Source organism: Oryctolagus cuniculus, chromosome 10 (genome assembly GCF_051225735.1).
Source record: "Oryctolagus cuniculus isolate XC-2025 breed Fujian yellow rabbit chromosome 10, ASM5122573v1, whole genome shotgun sequence".
In the NCBI taxonomy this organism is placed as follows: domain Eukaryota; kingdom Metazoa; phylum Chordata; class Mammalia; order Lagomorpha; family Leporidae; genus Oryctolagus; species Oryctolagus cuniculus.
Window position 1 is genome coordinate 84,884,918 of NC_142876.1, and position 18,901 is coordinate 84,903,818.

Below are 18,901 nucleotides of genomic sequence, written 5' to 3' on the forward strand. Positions count from 1 at the left end.
ACAGGTCCTGGAGGTTCCAGGAGGCAAGGCGGCAAGGTGGCCGCGGGCAGGCCAGCTGCGTGACCGACAGCTTGGCCAGCCACTGGCCGAGGGCGGCTCAGGCCGGGCGAGGGCGGGCGTGCGAGCCTCCCCAACCCCGACCTGTTTGCGATGGCTTTAAAATGCCCAAGTTCTTGAAGTTGCAGACAGTGGGAATGAAACCTGTGCGAGGCCCTTAAGCTCCCAAAGGGACCTGTGGCGTCGGGAGCTTTGGAAGAAAAGAAAAAGAGGAACGCGACGGCGCACTCGGGATAGGGCATCCCGCGGGGTCGGCTTTAGGACCCAGCGGGCGGCACGCTGGAATCGCTGCCTCTGGGGAGGAGGGGTGGGGCGTCCAGGCCGGCAGGCGGCCGCGGGGCGCATGCGCGCGCGTCTCCCCTGGCCGGCCGCTGCGCTCCGCGGCGCGGAATAGAATGAACTGTAACAAAACAAGCCGAGCCTTTGTATCTGCTTAAAGGGGCCGCGGGCACTTCCCTCCGGTCGCCTCCACCCCCGCCCCGCAACCGCGTCTCCCGGGCTCCCAGCAACTGGCTGGAAGGGCTTCCCTCGTCTTCAGGAACAGCCCGCCCGCCGGCGAGGAGAGGCGAGCCAGGCGGGAGGCAGAGAGAGGACACAGCACATTTCCAAAAGGCAAGAAAGAAAGGAAGGAAGCAAGGGGGAGAGGAAAAAAAAAAAAAAAAAAAAAAAAAAAAAAGCCAAGCGGCGCAGAGTGGACTCTGACCCGGGAGCGCACGGGCGGGCGTCGGAACGTGCTCCCGGGAGGCACCGGCATGCAAACAAAGCTGGCGGGCGCGCGTGCGGGGCTCGCGAGGAAGCCCGGAAAGTTTGTTGGGTGATGGCTTGAGCGCGCGAGCGCTTGCGGGGAGCGAGCCTGCTAAGTTTCCCGCTCCCGTGTGGCTCTTTGGGGGGACAGATGTGCCTCCCGTGAAAGCCCGCGCACCCCTGGAGGCTTCGGCCGTGCTGGTGGGGGGCGCACCTGTCTTCGGGTTACTTCTCATTATTATTATTTTTTTCCTTGGGGGGGTGGGGTGGGGGAGGAGGGTCGTAACGCATCATGTCGAAAGTGATTCAGAAGAAGAACCACTGGACGAGCCGGGTTCACGAGTGCACCGTGAGACGTGGACCCCAGGGCGAGCTGGGGGTGACGGTGCTGGGGGGCGCCGAGAACGGGGAGTTTCCGTACGTGGGAGCGGCGGCGGCCGAGGCGGCGGGGCTGCCCGGCGGCGGCGAGGGCCCGAGGCTGGGCGAAGGCGAGCTGCTTTTGGAGGTGCAGGGGGTCCGGGTGTCCGGCTTGCCCCGCTATGACGTGCTCGGAGTTCTCGACAGCTGTAAGGAGGCCGTCACCTTCAAGGCCGTCAGACCAGGTAAGACGGGGCGCGCCCTTGGCTGGGGGCGCCCCCTGCCCCCTACCCCTTGGCTTTCCCGCCTTTCTCTTCCCGAGCGCCGCCGAGGGGGAGCAGTCGAGGCCGCACGCCCTGTGAGGGTGAAAAGTTGTGGCGACGGTGCGGGTTGTTGGCCCACCTGCGTTGGGAAGGGGGCGCTGGGTCTGCGCAGGGCAGCGGGGAGACGTTGCCCCAGCCCGGGCTTGCGGAGCTGTTACCCAGCGCCCAGGAGCGGCGAAGCCTCCCCGCCTCTGCCCCCACGCCGGACTGAAGGTGGGCGCTCCCCGGGCCCTCCGGGGCTTCCATGCAGAGCGCGCCGCTGCCCGCGGGCGTTTGCCAACACTCAGTGTCCAGACCTGGCGAGTGGGTCTGCCGGCCAGGGTTATGGTTATGGTTATGGTTATGGTTATGGTTATGGTTATGTTGGATCTCCTCCATGGGAATGTGGGCCTCCCTTCGCCAGAAACTCCAGGTGGGCGGGCGGTGAGCGCCCGGCGGTCCCTAGGCCGGCCGCCTTGGAAGCTGCATTCACCACCTCTCCGCTGATGACGCGTGCTGTCTCCACGGTGTGGCCGCAGCACAGGCTTGGGCTGCCGTGGGGGAGGGACGCTGCGCCCTGAGCTCCGGTCCAGTCTGTGTTTACCCTGCTGCCAAGTCCGCCGAGGGCACTACGGATGACAGGAGTGCGGGGCTGCTCTACGTGTGTAGCTTACTCCCTGTCCGGCTCCGGGTGCAATGCTTGACCTGCAGTGTCCCACTCTGATTCACAGTTCTGAGTTGCTCCTATAAAGCTCATACTGCAGATAAGGAAACCGGCACTGATACTGGTTAAGTGACTTGTCCAGGGTGACGCAGGGACCAGAAGGGAGGGTTTGAAGCTCACTGCAGAACCAGAAGACTGAGGACCAAGGAGTTTGGGGAGAGGTGATTGGTGAGGGAGGGGTAGGAAGCACATTCCCCCACCCCACAGCAAGTGTGTACAGTGGGCTGCTGTTGGTGGTAGGGCCCTTCCCTGTCCCTGAATGTGCCCAACACAGGTGACTGGGGCCCTTTGAAGGGTGCCTGGAGCCATCAAGTGCCGTGACTGCAGAGTCTCCCCAGGAAGGCACGGAAGGAGGTGGTGGGGCTGAACGTGGTGAAAAGTTCCCATATGTTTCCATAAGGACAGGCGGCAGCTGGAGGAATGTGTCACAGGAAAGGAGCCTGGGCTGGGCTGGGCTGGGCTGGTCCCCTCTTGGAAACAGACTTGTTCCAGATGAAATGGGGGAGGGGGCAGGGGAAACAGCTTGGCCTTTTGGTCGCTTTGAGAGCCGAGAGGCTGTCACTCAGCCTTGGAAAGCTCTTTCCGTTGGTATCCTCAGCCTCCGCTTGAATGCTTCCTCCAGGAAGCCCTCCAGCATCCTGCCAGGATGAACAAATTCTTCATCCTCTGAATTCCCTTAATGTGTGCCTTGTGCTTTTTTTTTTTTTTTTTAAACTTAACCCTGAACTGGGAGTTAGGTCCTTATTTCTTCATTTCCACAGAAGCAGGCAGAGAATGTGCCCCATTCATTGCACGCTGCCCCGGGCTTTGAGGTCCTACAGCATGCCTCTCCTGCCAGGGAGTCCTTAGCTGTAAACTGGCTTCCCTATCCGTGTTATGCAAGCTTAATATGTGCCAAGTGTGCAGAATAGTGCCCGTACCTAGTAAGTGCTCAGTAAAAATTAGCTGCCATTGCTATGTCTGGGTGACATTTGAGCACTTATTTATTTCTGAGGCTTAGCTTTTAGTGTCAGGAGCGATGATTTTGACTTGCTAGCGCTACAGAGAAAATACTGGATCATGGGATTTGACGGGTGCTACTGCAGGTCAGGCGGTTTGGGAGAAAAAGGGAGGAGGGAAGGCGGTCGGGGTTGGGGGACCTGCTCATCTCCTGAGGTTGCCTAATGGGCCTTGAGTGGAAGTTTGCTTGCAGCGTGCAAGGTTCCGTGCATGGCTGAATCTCCTACCAGTGATCAAAGAGCTGGGGGCTACTGTCTCAGGGCTGCCTCCTCCATGGTGCTTGAAAGAGTTGGTGAGTTAACCACGTGGGTTTGGATCCCGATGCCTCTGGTTTGGAAGGACTCTGTGGTGTCTCCAGGGTTAATTCCCTTCACCCAAGACCATTTTTTTTTTTTTAAAGAATTTTTTTAATTTGAAGGTTACAGAGAGAGAGAGGGAAAGAGCGAGAGATCTGCTAGGTCTTTCCCTAGATGGTCACAATGGTCAGGGCTGGGCAAAACCAAATTCAGGAGCCAGGAGCTTCTTTTGTATCTCCCCTGCCAAATGTGTGGCAGGGACCAAGCGCTTGGGCCATCCTCCACTGCTTTCCCAGATACATCAGTGGGGAGCCAGATTGGAAATGGAGCAGCCGGGACTTGAACTGGTAACTGGTGGCTTAACCCAGTAGGTTAAGGCCTTAGGCCCCACCCAGGACTATTCAGTGGGCACAGGAATGTTCATACCAGGCACAGGTGTGTGTGTGTGTGTGTGTGTGTGTGTATGTGTGTGTGTGTGAGAGAGAGAGAGAGGGAGAGAGAGAGAGACACTGAGACTCTACTTGGAATGGAATAGGAAGGAGGACAATTTGGAAAGTTGAGTGGCCTGGGATCCACTGCACTATGAAAGCAATTTCATGTAGTAACCACGCAGGTGCAGTTAGCTCTTCTGATGTAAAGATGGCCTAAGCCGTTTCACCCAGCTTTTCTGCTTCCTTCTTTCTGACTGGAAATATGATTTAAGTTACAGGGCAGAATTGCTCTTGCTGTGTCTCTATCGTGTCTTAATCATATTAGGCCGGCTCTTACTTGATGTGTGGAAAAGAAGAGTGTTACCCCTGTGTCGTCTGCACCCGAGCTAGCCGATCACAGGGACACAGCTCTCTCTGGGGACTGTATGGAAAGGTCTTGTGGGAGTACACTGTGCTGTTTCTATTTCCTTTCTCTGGAAAGATGCATGGACCGAAATAGTCTGTAGCAAATGGTATTATATGAAGCAAGATTGCATTGTGAAGGAGTCAAACTAAATGGATCTATTGGATTGAGGTGTTTATTTTATTTTTAAAAGGTTGTGTTTATTTGAAAGACAGAGTGGCAGAGGGAAGGAGGAAAGAAAAAGAGAGGGAGAAAGAGAGAGGGAGAGAGGGAGGGAGGGAGAAAGAGAGAGAGAGAGAGAGAGAGACCCCTCTTTCATGTGCTGGTTTACTCCACAGATGCCTGCCATAGCCAAGGCTGGACCAAGCTGAAGCCTGCCAGGAACTCTTCCACATCTCCCATGTGGATGGCAGGAGCCCAGGGACTTGGGCATCTTCTGCTGACTCCCAGGCACATTAGCAAGAAACTGAATAGGAAGTATGAAGTAGCCAGGACTTGAACCGGGCACTCCCTTATGGGCTGCTAGCCTCCCAAGCCTGTTAACCCCTTGTGCCACAGTGCCCACCACCAGAGTTGGTTCATTTTAAATGGAGAAGATGGTTGTCCTGTGTTATAAAATGACTTAAAAATCATATATATCCACAGAGACATATATTGCATAATGATGTTTTGGTCAACAGTGGAGCACGTAGTGGATGGTATTCCTGTAAGATTTTGGCACCTACAGATGTTGGAGCTGTCCTCATTTGTACAGCTGCATTCTGATGCTTCCACAGTGCCAGCATCACCTAATGACACATTTTCCAGAACTCAGCTCTATCACTGACACACAGTTCTGTGTGTGTATAAATACATTAAGTACATTAAGATTTTGTTTACCCATAATAGAATGCACGAATATGTTTTTTTTTTTTATAAGATTTATTTATTACTTTGAAAGGCAGACAAAGGGACAGAGGTAGGGAGAGAGAAAGATCTTCTCATCCATTGGTTCACTTCCCAAATGGCTGCAGCTCTTGAGGCTGGGTTAGGCTGAAGCCAGCAGCCAGGAACTCCATCCAAGTCTCCCACGTAGGTGGCTGGAACTCAGTTACTTAGTCATCATCTGCTGCCTCCCAGGCACATTACCAGGGAGCTGACTCAGAAGTGGAATTGCTGGAACTCCATGCTGCAGTCCATTATGGGATGCAGGCATCCCAAGCTGTGTGTGGCTTAGCCCACTGCACCACAGTGCCCACCCCAAATGCGCAGCTGTTAAGCATCTGATGAGTTTTGATGGTGTATATGCTTATGTTATTACTCCTTATGTTTTTTGTTTTTTGTTTTTTTTTTTTTTTTTTTTTTTTTTTTTGACAGGCAGAGTGGACAGTGAGAGAGAGAGACAGAGAGAAAGGTCTTCCTTTGCCGTTGGTTCACCCCCCAGTGGCCGCCACGGCCTGCGTGCCGCGCTGATCTGAAGCCAGGAGCCAGTTGCTTCTCCTGGTCTCCCATGTGGGTGCAGGGCCCAAGTACTTGGGCCATCCTCCACTGCACTCCTGGGCCACAACAGAGAGCTGGCCTGGAAGAGGGGCAACCGGGACAGAATCCGGTGCCCCGACCGGGACTAGAAGCCGGTGTGCCGGCGTCTTAGGCGGAGGATTAGCCTAGTGAACCACGGCGCCGGCCCTAATTTTTTTTTTAAATATTTATTTATTTATTTGAAAGTCAGAGTTACAGAGAGAAAAGGAGAGGTAGAGAGAGAGAGAGAGGTCCTCCATTCACTGGTTTACTCCCTAATTGGCCACAATGGCTGGAGCTGTACCTATCCAAAGCCAGGAGCCAGGAACTTCTTCTGGGTCTCCCATGTGGGTGCAGGGGTCCCAGGACTTGGACCTTCTTCCACTGCTTTCCCAGGCCATAGCAGAGAGCTGGATAGGAAGTGGAGTAGCCGGGACTCGAACCGGCATCCATATGGGATGCTGGCACTGCAGGCGGCAGCTTTATCTGCTATGCCACAGCGCCGGCCCCTACTCCTTATGTTAAGATACAGAACATTTCTTTTTCTTTTTTTTTTTTTTTTAATTATTTATTTTTTGACAGGCAGAGTGGACAGTGAGAGAGAGAGACAGAGAGAAAGGTCTTCCTTTGCCTTTGGTTCACCCTCCAATGGCCGCCGCGGCTGGCGCGCTGCGGCCGGTGCACTGTACTGATCCAAAGGAAGGAGCCAGGTACTTACCCTGGTCTCCCATGGGGTGCAGGGCCCAAGCACCTGGGCCATCCTCCACTGCACTCCCTGGCCACAGCAGAGAGCTGGCCTGGAAGAGGGGCAACCGGGACAGAATCCAGCACCCCGAGCGGGACTAGAACCCGGTGTGCCAGCGCCACAAGGCGGAAGATTAGCCTAGTGAGCCGCGGCGCTGGCCCAGAACATTTCTTTTATCCCAGCAATTTCTTCCCTGCCCTTTCCACTGAATTCTCTCCCACTCATTTCAGAGGCAAAGCTTGTTTGATTTCTTTTCCATGGGTGAGTTTGTCCTGCTTTGCTTTATCAACAGGAAATAATGTAGTCTGAAGTACGCCTGACTTTTTTGATTTGACAGAATGTTGGGGAGCTTTCATGTTGTTGTGTGTATTACTGACTTAGTTCTTTTTTGTTGCTGAGTAGTATTCCATTGTGGTTCTTTTTTGTTGTTGAGTGGTATTCCATTGTAGACGTACACTGATTTGACCTTTTGCTTGTTGCTTGACATTGGGACTGTTAACTGCTATAAATGTATTCTTGCTCCTTATCTTTGCCAGTTTCTTATCTGTCTTGACTTTTTGCTAGTCTAGTGTTTTGGGAAACAAATTATTAAGGAACTATAGGAAACAGTTGGTATTTATTAAGCATGTGACTTAGAATTCGTTGAGTTCTCTGCTAGGCATTTCTCTGCTTTGTGGGCATTCTCTTCTTGACCTCCTAACTGGACTCAGATGTGGGAAACTGAGGTTCAGGGGATTTGAGTAACTTATTTTTTAAGGGTTGTAGCGCATGTGGCAGGAGGTAAGCTATAAATCAACTGTGTCTGAATCTAAAACCCATGCCCTAATTCCTGACCGATTGGGTCCTCTCGTGGGGTTCCCTGACCAGTGGCATTAGCATGGCGTGGGGGCTGGTTAGAGATGCACATTCCGGGGCCTCCCCCAGCTCTGCTGATTTGGACACTTGTGGGCTGTGGTGGTGCCTGGGGGATGTGTCACTGAGCTCTCAGGGAGTCTGGTGCTTGCTCAGTTTTGCGAGCCCCTGCCCTAGGGTAAAGACAGAAGTTGAGGCAATGACATCACATGAAACAGATGACCTGGCTCCCAGAGCAAGCCCTTGCCAGCTCATGCTGTCATCCCAGCGAGTCAGCCCCTGTGGGCCCAAGTGTCTTCACTCCAGACAGCAGTGGGCGTGCCGCCTCTCTTGTCCACAGGTGTGCAATGCTGCGTTTCCCTGAATAACCCAGTCTGCAAAGGTTTTAAATGGTGTGACCGAAGTTTCCCAAACCGGTTTATTATGGTCATGCTTCCATATTTGTGTAGGTGAATTTTGCGGTTTTGCAAATGACCCAGGAACCAGACCTGTCTCTCTTCTTTTTTAAGGCAGAGAGGAGGCAATGCACAGGATACAATTTAAAAGCCAAAACACCACCACAGCTCCTTCCCTTACCGCAGTGAGGGTGTTGCGACCACATCCAGTTAAAGATACTTATTTGTTCCATTCTTTGGTTTTGCTTTGATGTCGTGTGTGTGTGTGTGTGTGTGTGTTTTGACCGGTTGGTACGTAGGACACAGCTCTGTAAAATAACTGTGTCCTTGCTATAAGCTACAGTGTTTTGTCTTTATCGGTTCCCCCCAGGCACTCGCAAGACTGCTTCTTTTCCAGGAAGTCTGTTCAGAGAGACTCATGGATTCCCTTGAAGAGCTCTTCCTGGTGTGATTCTATATGCACCAACAGCCGACTCTCGTAGCTGGGAAACCGTGATGAGTGGTATAGCTGGAGCTGGTTGGTTCTCCAAGTTTGAGCTGATCACAGCACATCACTGACTCCATATCACATAGTTCCCTGAGTCTTTGCGAGCCCTCTACCTGTATGTATGTATGTATGTATGTATGTATGTATATATTATTCACTATATATATATATATATATATATATATATGAGTGATTTATTTGAAAGGCAGAATGACAGGGAGAGGGAGAGATAGATTTCGATCTCCCATCTGCTGGTTCGGTCCCCAAATGAGCTCAACAGCCTACTCCATTCAGTACTTCCACGTGGGTGGCAGGGACCCAGGTACTTGGTCAGTTGTCTGCCACTTCTAGCACATTGTAAGGAAGCCGGGTTGGAAGCAGAGTGGCTGGGCTTTGAATCTGCGTTGTCATGTGGGAGAACTGTGTCTCAAGCATCAGGTGTGCCACAGTGTCCACCTCCCTGTTCTGTTTCTTTCAGAGCTTTGACACAGTCTTACATTATCTCCTGTTTCTTCTTTATCATCGGTCTCCTCTCCCACTGGAATGCAAGTTCCATGAGAACAAGAATCTAATCTCTTGTTCAGTTCTCTTATCTCCCAGTGTCTAAAATAGCTTCCAGCAAATAATAGATGCTCACTAAAATCAGTGGGATGCATGAATGATCATTTCATTGTTTCTTCTTACTGAGATAATTGCTGCTTGGCCGTGCAATGTCTTTCTTGCTTTGCTGTAGTTCATCTTTACTTCTCATTTAAGATCCCAGGATCTTCACTTTCTCATCACCAGCTCCTCCAATTAGCTGACACCCTGTGTCTTATAATGCATACTGGACTACAAATGACAGATATCTAGTGTTTCTGCCTACTGGCTGTACCTGAAGTTTAACAAATGGCTTTTGCAGTGTGAAATTTCAGAATTCAGCAGGTAGGATGATGGAGGGATTTCTGTTTTATGTGAATGTGGCACCTGCTCTGTGTCAGGATTTCTAAGAGTGACAATCTCCCTCTGTTTTTGCAACATTGTCCATGTGTACAATTTTCTCAGCTAACAGTAAATGAATCCTTGCTACAGAAAGCAGTCATGTTTTAGTTCTCTTTCTAGATTGTGCTTTGTATTTATATGTCTTTTTAATTTAGACTTTTAAAAATCAATTAGTTTTTGTTCTTGGTGCCAAAAGACCACTCTCAAAGGAGTATTTTTAGGTTATGCTGTAGAACACTCCACAGCTTTTACAAAAAAAAAATAATGCAAGGACAGCCAATCCAACTGGTCCATTGTTTCCACAGTAAGCACCCTTTGCCACTGGCTGTGTTCTTTAAAAATAGATTAACTTGACCTTATGAGGCAATGGCATACGGTTGGCTCACTGCATGTGTTGGCATTCGTTACCCGGCTAGTTTTGGATGGCAGAATTGATGCTATCCACTAAGGGGAATTAAGTGGTTTATAAGAGAAAACATTCTGACATCTCCTTACCACAGGGGTTTACATGAAGGATGTTGCCTTATAAATGATGGTTATTTAATGCAAAACACCGCTGTCTGATGTTAGTGGTCTTTTCCTTGAGTTTGTATATACATGTAACGGGATATACTGATTTTGTATATACTGAGAATAAAGGCTGTCAAATTCGTTAAGGGCTGACATTCACATCCTCCCCCCAGAAAAGTAGGTTACTGCCTTCTTGCCTGTTTTTATGCAGCTCGTATGTGACATCTGTAACCTTGAACAATCCCTAGTAAATACTGGAGCTTTGCTGTACTGTGCCCCTATGGGTGTCAGCACGCATCGCTTATTTCTTGTGAATTCCTTTGTTGATTTTGCAGTTGAAACTCATCGATGTCAGGGACGTTCCCAGCATGGTGACTTCAGCCTTATAGTAAAGTGTCCTAGGAAGAGTCCAGCATGTTCTAGATGTCAGCGTTTCTGAGGGCATGGAGCAAAATTAGAAACTGTAATTTGGACAGTGTCTTTTATGATTAAATGGTCATCTTCTCTTCTTATAGCCTAGTAATTAATTAATGGAATAACTCATTATTTATAATCGTTTCTTTAGTCTCTGTATCAGAGTGAAAGTCAGAGTCCTTGCAGAAGCTCCCAAGGCCCTGTGATCTGTCCAAGGATATTATTTCTGTTCCCTACCTGTGGCCTGCTGATCCCCACATACACATCTCACAGGCTCACTCCCTGGTGAAGGTCACGTCTTTGTCAAATGCAGCCTTCTCGCTGAGGCCTGCTCTGACCACGTAATTTAAAATCCTATCCCCACTGTCGTTTGCCATCCCCTGTTCCCCTCTTCTGCCTTCTTTCACTCCATTCCATGTAGACCAGTTCAGAATATGTAAGTTTTTGATTTTCTGTATCCCTCTAGAATATATATTCCCAGAGGGTAAGGTTGTTGTCTTTTTCCCCTGCTGTGTCTAAAGTACCAAGAACAGCGTCTGGCACGTGGTAATGGCTGAAGTTGTTGTTGACTGTCCATTGTCCAGACTCAGAGCTAGAAGGAATCTCCCCTCAGTTCATTTGCCTCTGGAAGTCACAGATTTGAAAGTCTCTTAAAATTAAGGTAATGTGAAATGGGTCACGTTAAGCTTTAGAAGAGTTTGAGGTTTGCAGTCTATGAGGCTTAATAGAGCTTAGCTGATTGATCCAGGAAAATTCTGTCTCAGAGATGCAAGATGGAGCAAGAGTGAGTGAGAGAGAAGAATGAGTTTCCGTGTTTCCATCTGCTGGTTCACTTCCCAGATGCCTACTATGGCCAGTGCTGTGGCACGCTGAAGCTAGGATCCAGGAGCTCCATCCAAATCTGCCACACAGTGGCAGCAGCCATCACCGTCGCCTCCCAGGGTGCGCATCAGCAGGAAGCTGGACTCCGGAATCAGGAATGGAGCCAGGCTTCCAAAGCAGGCTCTCTGATATGGGTTGTGGGTATCTTCAGTGAGGTGCTAACCGGCCCTTGATCCAGGAATGCTCTTCCAGACACTGAGCATTGTTGGCCTGCATCAGCTGGTCTTAATATGATGTATGGGTGTACTATAGTAAGAAGCTTGGGTCCTGTAAAGAAGAGGAGGGCAGAATCCATTGCAGTCTCCTTGGGGTTAGTGATGAAGGTCCCATGTAGCTTATAGTTCCAGTTCCTTGCATGGAAGAGGACCTTGACTTTTTTTTTTTTTTTTTTTTTTTTGACAGGCAGAGTGGACAGAGAGAGAGAGGGAGAAAGGGCTTCCTTTTTGCCGTTGGTTCACCCTCCAATGGCCGCCGTGGCTGGCGCGCTGTGGCCGGCGCACCGCGCTGATCCAAAGGCAGGAGCCAGGTGCTTATCCTGGTCTCCCATGGGATGCAGGGCCCAAGGACTGCACTCCCGGGCCACAGCAGAGAGCTGGCCTGGAAGAGGGGCAACTGGGACAGAATCTGGCGCCCTAACCGGGACTAGAACCTGGTGTGCCGGTGCTGCAGGTGGAGGATGAGCCGATTGAGCCGCAGCGCCGGCTGAGGACCTTGACTTTTAAGAGTTATTAAGTACCCTGATTTTGGGGTTACTTGGATTTGGAAAATGGCAGTAACGGGAGTTAGCAGGTGGTTGATCCCAGCAGGAGACTTAAGGCTATTCAGGTCACCATGAGGATCTTGTTGACTTATGCACAGCATCTCTAGCATAGCCAAATCACTGACCCCAATCCACTTTTAGTATGTCTGTCCTTTACCAACATCCTTGTCTTAGACTGAATCCCTAGAAGCAGACTCATGGTAAGGATTTGAACGCAAGCAGCTTATTTAGGAGGTGGTCCCAGAAAGCTCTAATAGAGGAAGGGGCAGGTGAGACGGGGAGGCCACGAGGCCAGCAGAGGTGCTTGAAAGAGCCGGTTGCTCCCCTGTGGGGGTGAGTATTGGGGTAGGGGGGAGTAATCCTTAGGGCAGTCCTGTGCTAAGCAGGTCAGGGAACTTTGCAGTCGTTGCAGACTTTGGAGAGGTTCTTCTGCCGCGTGGGTAGACTTCTATTACCATCTCCAGTATCCTGAGAGCCAGTTATGTAAGAGACATTCATGGCCACAGCTATGATCGCAGGAGGCATTTGTATGGGGCTTTAATGGGCTGCAGTTAGGTTTGCCACAGGAAGGCTCATCCTTTAGCCTGTTAAGAGACGGAATACAAGCCTTTCTTTACAGACAGTGGTGTGAGGGTGCAATTAAAAGGCGATTAGGCACTGATTATAAACCATGTTTTAAAATTATTGCTATGTGCAATGTTAACCTGCCTGCAGTGCTGCTCATAAAATCATCCACAGATACCAGTTTATTGATGTGTTGTAGATTCAGATGTTAGACAAAGGCTGGCTTGAATTATGCAAACCTGGATGGCCTGGGGCAAGGTGTCTTTGAGGCAGGATTTGCCCCCTCTGTAAATGGGGATAATAAAAATACTATTTTCTTCGGTAGTTGGAGAAATAAAATGAGAGTTAAGTAAATCAGACAGTGCATGGCCTGGCGTAGGGTAAGCGCTCAGTAAACATTGCCCCGTGCTACTGCCTGGATGTTCCTTGTTTGAAAGCACGTGGGGGAAGAAGAAAGAATCTCTTGAGAGGTAGAGATTGTGCTACAGAGTTCTCCAGAGAGCTTTTCACAGCTAGAAAAAAAGCCCTTGTTTTTCCCGGTGTGATTCGGTTGCTGTCTTTTTAAAAGGCTGAGGCAGGGTTAGTTGAGACACATTGGAAGGAAGCCTGTCGAACTCATCCTTGCTCTCCGTGGAGGTCCGAACCACCCCTCCTTCTCTCACGTTATCACTGGTGACGAATGGACTCTATTTTTATTATTATTTTTTTTATTTATCAGGTAGAGTCAGACAGTGAGAGAGAGAGAGACAGAGAGAAAGGTGTTCCTTCCGTTGGTTGACCCCCCAAACGGCCGCCAGGGCTGGAACTACGCCCATCTGAAGCCAGGAGCCAGGCGCTTCTTCCTAGTCTCCCATGGGGGGGTGCAGGGCCAAAGCACTTGGGCCATCCTCCACTGCCTTCCCGGGCCACAGCAGAAAACGCAGAGAGCTGGACCAGAACCCGGCGCCCGTATGGGATGCCGGGGCCACAGGCGGAGGATTAACCAAGTGGTGATCCACGGGCTCTGGCCCCTGACGGATGGACTCTAATGATGTTTCTTAGCTTCCAGGTCGTGGCGGAGTGAGGAGGCAGGGCGTGTTCTCTGATACTGGGGTGTCGCAGGCAAGCCAGGACCAGCCACGATGATCTTTGCCAGTGTGACACTGAGAATGTGCCCCTGTCTATAGCAAGCATTTTGAAACTGAACACGAATCTGGGTTTCCTGGGGCTATGTCTGACCTCCCAGATCAGGAACAGCTGGTGAGATAATTTGGAGTTAGGCTGCCGTGGTTCAAATCCAGCCTCTGCCATTTCCCAGCTGACCCCAATGAGCAGGCTAACCCCCCAGCACCTCACTCCTCCAGTTGAAAATGAGAAAACCATTTCCCTTGTAGGATGACTGTGAGGACCCAATGAGGCAATGTATGTAACACAGCACTGAGTTCTAAAGGGTGGCTCGCAACTGGGGGTACTTTTGCCCCTTGGGGACATTTCACAATGTCTGGACACATTTTTGGTTGTCCTGGTTCAGGGATGGGGAGCTCTTGGCATCTTTTGAGTAGAGTTCAAGGATACCACTAGACAATGTTCAATGCCCAGCACTACCCCCACAACAGAAAATTGTCCAGCTCCTGTAATGTTGAAGAACCAAGCCAAGGTTGAAGGATCCTGCTCAAGAGGCGTAACTCCATGGCTGAGACTGGGAATCTGAATTAGGGCTGGGAGATGCATAATCCTAGTGGTGATTTATTGATCTTCTGACATGTCATCAAGGCCCAAGTTTAGAGTTTTGCCTGGGAACATGATCCTATTCTCCTTTTAGCCGTGAGAAAGTTAGCTCAAATGGTCAGGTTATTCATCCTGACGTGGGAGACTGGCACTCAGATCTGAAATTCTTATCCTTGCTTTACGTGTTAGAAGGATCTGACTCTGTAACATGGAGCCCTCATGTCCTTGGCACTGCCTAGGCCCATGTGGGTGCCTCTGTTGTAGGTTGGCCCTATTGCTGCCAGAGACAGGCCCATAGGCCTGGTGACTCCACTGAAGATAGTCCTAGAATCAGTTTGGAAGCAGATTTCTGAAGTATTTGCCAGGCAGGAAATAGTGTGCTGCTACATATTTTCAAGCAATTCTGCTTAATTGCTGCCTTCTCCTGTTCTTCCTGTCTGCTGCACCAGCCCCGTGCATCCCTTGCTCTCCTGTGCTCCCTCCATGTTTGGCATACACGTCATTATTTCAGTAGTCACAGCAGTGCTTTGTAACCGTAGACTTACCCGCCTTTCACCTGTACAGCATCTTGTGTTTCTTGAAGCCAACATTCCTGGATTTTTTTTTTTTTTGTATTTTATTCAATTTATGTATTTCAGAGAAGGGAGCTCTTATCTTCTAGTTCACTTAATTCCTGCTAACGAAGGAATGGCTGGTGATGGGTGGCTATGGGTGGCGATGGGTCAGGACGAAAGGTTGCAGCTGGGTGCTCCATCGAGGTGTCGCATACTGGATGTCAGCACCCCAACTGCTGGAGCCAGGAGCCATCTGTGCTACCTGCCAAGGTTCACATTAGCAGGAAGCTGGTGTCGAGAGTCGGAGCCATGTATCAAACCCAAGGATTCTGAAATGAGATGTGGGCGTCTGAACTGCTAGGCCAAATGCTTGACCTTTTTTTTTTTTTTTTTTTTAATATATTTTTGTAATCTCTGTCCTCTGTAGGTGCCCACGAATATCTGTTGAATTGAATCTTTTTGAGGGTAACGAGTAGGCATGATTTTTAAATAAAAAAAAGTTCTTGCCTAAGATCTTTGTTGGCTGGAAAATCCGTGTCTTATTTTTAAGGCGTATTAAATATACTTAGCCATATGTCTGACTTTTCTGTAATGATTTAAGATGGTTGCCTGCCAGTTGTTGTAGCATTTTGAACTACAGAGAAAATATTGAGTTAATTGTGTTGAGGGTCTTTGAGGGCCTTTATCCTGCCCAGATGTGTGTGGTGGCTGAGCCTGTCATGGATGGAGTGCAGCCATGGCCGGTATCCCTTTGGCTTGTTTTAAATAGCCGCAGTGTCGTACCACCTGGATTCTTGGCCTCGCGTTAGGGCTCACATCTGATAGGCAGTTTGTTCATTTCCCCCTCCAACTATCAGCCTGTTGAAGTCTGTGTGACTTGGTTAAGAATCCAACGCTCGCGACCAAGTTGTTAAAAAATGCTCTAGTGTTGGAAAATGCATTTTTTTTCTGAATATAAAAAATACAGGCATCTTAATTTGAGTTTCTAACTTTTAAAAACTCAGGCAGTATTGTGACCTTATGGGACTATCCATTGCTTTCCAGAGTTGATCTCTGCTTCCATAGTTTATGTTTTTTTTTTCTCATGAAATTAAGATCTTTTCCCCGTCTATAAATCAAGTACACAATACAGAAGGATGTAAATGTGGAAGGAAAATATATCCACATTGCCCATCATCCCAGCCCAGAGAAAAACATGTGCTAACACTCTATTTTTATCCAGAAATACTCACATACATACATATGCAAACTTGTAAATTTTTTGGGGGGTTATCTTGTTCTTATGAAAATGAGACTGGCTAGTATATGCTGTTTTGGTGGGTTTTTCTTTGTGTCTGACAATATATCATGGACTTTGAACATATTACATATAAATTGACTTTACCATTTCAATGGTGGTGGAACCTATTTTTAGTTGTTCTGTAATATTAAACCATGCTTTGAGGATAGCATTTAGATTGTTTTTAGTTCCTAATTTTATACAACATATTGATGAGTGTCTTGTACGTATATTTTAGTGAACATCTTCAGATGTTTTCTTTGGATAGATGTCTAGAAGTAGAGCTGTTGGCTTATATGAATTACATCATTTTAAAGCTTTTAATAGCCACCATCATATTGTCCTCCAGAGAATTTATCAATTTCTGTCCCTGCTGCCTGTATTTGTGAGTCCTGTGGGTTGTCATTTTCCTCACTTGTAACAGATAATACCTACCACTCTGATGGTTTATTTATAGTGGTCATCATGAACTCAGAGACTGAGTAGGCTTTTAGAGGGCATTAGGGAGTGGGACGGTCTGGGCAAATTGGAAGCACTTGTCTTGTTCAAAGGGGAAAGTTGCCATTCTGCTTTAGTCTGTTGCTTCCATACATGGACATTGGCCAAGTGTTGCTAGTTCTTTCAAGGTTTTAAGAGAACTTAAGAGCTTAATTTTTTTTTTAACCAGGTTTGCCAATTTTTAAATGTTGGCTCAAAGTTCCTTGAGAAACTTGGGTGAACCAAACAAAACACATCTGGGAGCCATATTGGGTCTTTAGGTGACCAGCTTGTAACTTCTGGTTTATGTGTCTTTGTTACCTAATGTCTCTCACCTTTCATCTCATCTGCAACATATTCACTCTCAGGGCCAAGGATAGGGACTGACTCATAAGAGGGGCCAAGAAATGTGTGCGGAAATGAATCTTGTATTCTGGAAGTACTAGTCTGGTTTATCACTGTGCTCCATGTGGGTTTGTTGGAAGCTGATGGGGGATGGCTCCCTAGTTCCAGTTGTGAAGAGCTGAGGAAATAATCTGTTTTGACAAAATATTCTTTGAATATTTTGCTTTAGGATTCCCATTCTGCTGAGTCTTGGAATTGGGTGCAAAATCGTGTCTTGAAATTGATGTTCAGGGTCCGGCACTGTGGCATAGTAGGCTAAGCCTATGCCTGCAGCTCCGGTATCCCATATGGGCACTGGTTTAAGTCCTGGTTGCTCGTCTTTTAATCCAGCTCTCTGCTATGGTCTGGGAAAGCAGTGGAAGATGGCCCAAATTCTTGGGCCCCCACACCTGCATAGATCTAGAAGAAGCTCCTGGCTCCAGGCTTTGGATCAGCCCAGTTCTAGGGATCATAGCTGTTTGGGGAGTGAATCAGCAGATGGAAGACCTTTCTGTCTCTGTGAGTCTGCTTCTCAAATAAATAAAATGTTTAAAAAATTGCTGTTCATAGGAATATGCATTCCCTGTATGGGAATCAGATCAGATCTATTCTGTGCTCCGAGTTGATTTTAGTGTGAACTGTGCAGCCTTGCAAATAAAAGAGTAAATGAACTTTATGTATACCACGTAGGGAGATCTTAAATATAGAAGGAAAGTTTCTCATACTGCAAGTTGTTCAGACACTCTAGAGATGAATCAGGGCTGTGACCTTTATTGAAAGAGTAGGCGCTGTCAGAACGCTATGGACTTCTAAGGCTGGGTGTCTGTTCCTTAATGCCAGCATTACATGGTAGAATTTTGCATTTGAAAACCAGTGCAGCCCTTCTTGCTTTCCTGCCTGCATAATGGATTGTTCTGCATTGCATAATTCATGTCGGGCACTAGGTTTGCTGCACTGGGATCAGGAAAGGGACTTGAGTTATTCTGATGAGAAGTTTTGTCAATGTAGTTTTTCTACAAAGGAGCCAAGAAAGGAAAGCCCTCTATGAAATTAAAATTATAAAGTAGTCAGCAAAAGCATAGCTAACGTGCAGTTTAAATTTTCCTAGGTTTGGATTTGGGTTATTCATCTCCTTTCACCTTCTGGTCCCATTATCCCCCCTCTATATCCAATCAGAATGGAATATTCCTCTGCCCTGTCTAGGAATTCAAATTTTAGATAGGGTATTCTATATGTAATCCAGAACTTACGATGCGAGACAAAACTGAAGAGAGTTTCCAGGTTTAGATTCTTGTGTGTCCTGACCTACTTTCTTCATTATGTAAACCACTTTTGGGGTGCTAAGAAGTCCCCCAACTTGGCATAAAACCTGGCTTCTGCTGGCTACTTTAAAATGCTCAAGGTTTGAGATGAGGCATGGAAAGATAGGTTCTGTGGTCTTTTAGCTGGGCTGTCCTTGATAAAATTTCTGTGCTTTAGTCTTTGTTGAAGAGATGAGTCTAGCTGTGCCATGGTGCAGACCTGCAGTTAAACACCTGCTCAAGGTGTATGAGAACTGGCTGGTCTTCCTAGCCAACCCTGTGCAAACCTTTGGTGCAGGTGTAATAAATGCTGATGGTGTATGCCACTGAGGTTTGTGATTGTTACTGTGTAGCATCGTCACAGCAATAAGTAACCAAGGAAGTGGGAGTTCATGTCCATGTATCTGACACATGGCCTAAATTAAGGTCCGTTTGGGACTTGGACTCTTGAGTTTAGTGAGGCAGAGGTGGCAAGAAACCAGTCGTCATTCATTCCAGCCGAAGGACATCAGACCAGGCTGTTTCTGATAGCTGCTTCAGCGTTTCCCACATGGGTGCCGGAGCCCAAGCACTTGGCCATTTTCCGCTGCTTTTCCTAGGCGGTTAGTAGGGAGCTGGATCAGAAATGGGGCAGCCGGGACTCTAACCGGCACCCATATGGGATGCTGGCATCCCAGGAGGTAGGTTTTACTCACTGTATCTCAACTCCAGTTCTGAAAGAAGGCTTTTGAAAGCACAATATGTTGATTTCTTTATGTATATATTTAAAGATTTTTATTTAGTTATTTGAGAGGTAGAG

At 48.4% G+C, this 18,901-nt stretch overlaps 1 protein-coding gene across 34 annotated transcripts in view; it reads left to right on the forward strand.

Annotated features, from left to right (window-relative positions):
• Positions 1–355: 355 nt before the first annotated feature.
• The window catches only part of MAGI1 (membrane associated guanylate kinase, WW and PDZ domain containing 1), a 688,074-nt gene continuing 669,528 nt past the window's right edge, over positions 356–18,901 (forward strand). For 23 of the 34 annotated variants that reach the window (XM_008260889.5, XM_008260891.5, XM_008260892.5 and 20 more), the window contains exon 1: positions 357–1,403. In XM_008260889.5, coding sequence (XP_008259111.4) covers positions 1,094–1,403 — 310 coding nt within the window. In that variant the 5' untranslated portion in view covers positions 357–1,093. Of the gene's footprint in view, positions 1,404–18,901 lie in introns of all 34 variants that reach the window. The other 11 variants (XM_008260898.5, XM_070050628.2, XM_070050629.2 and 8 more) reach the window with 2 other exon arrangements.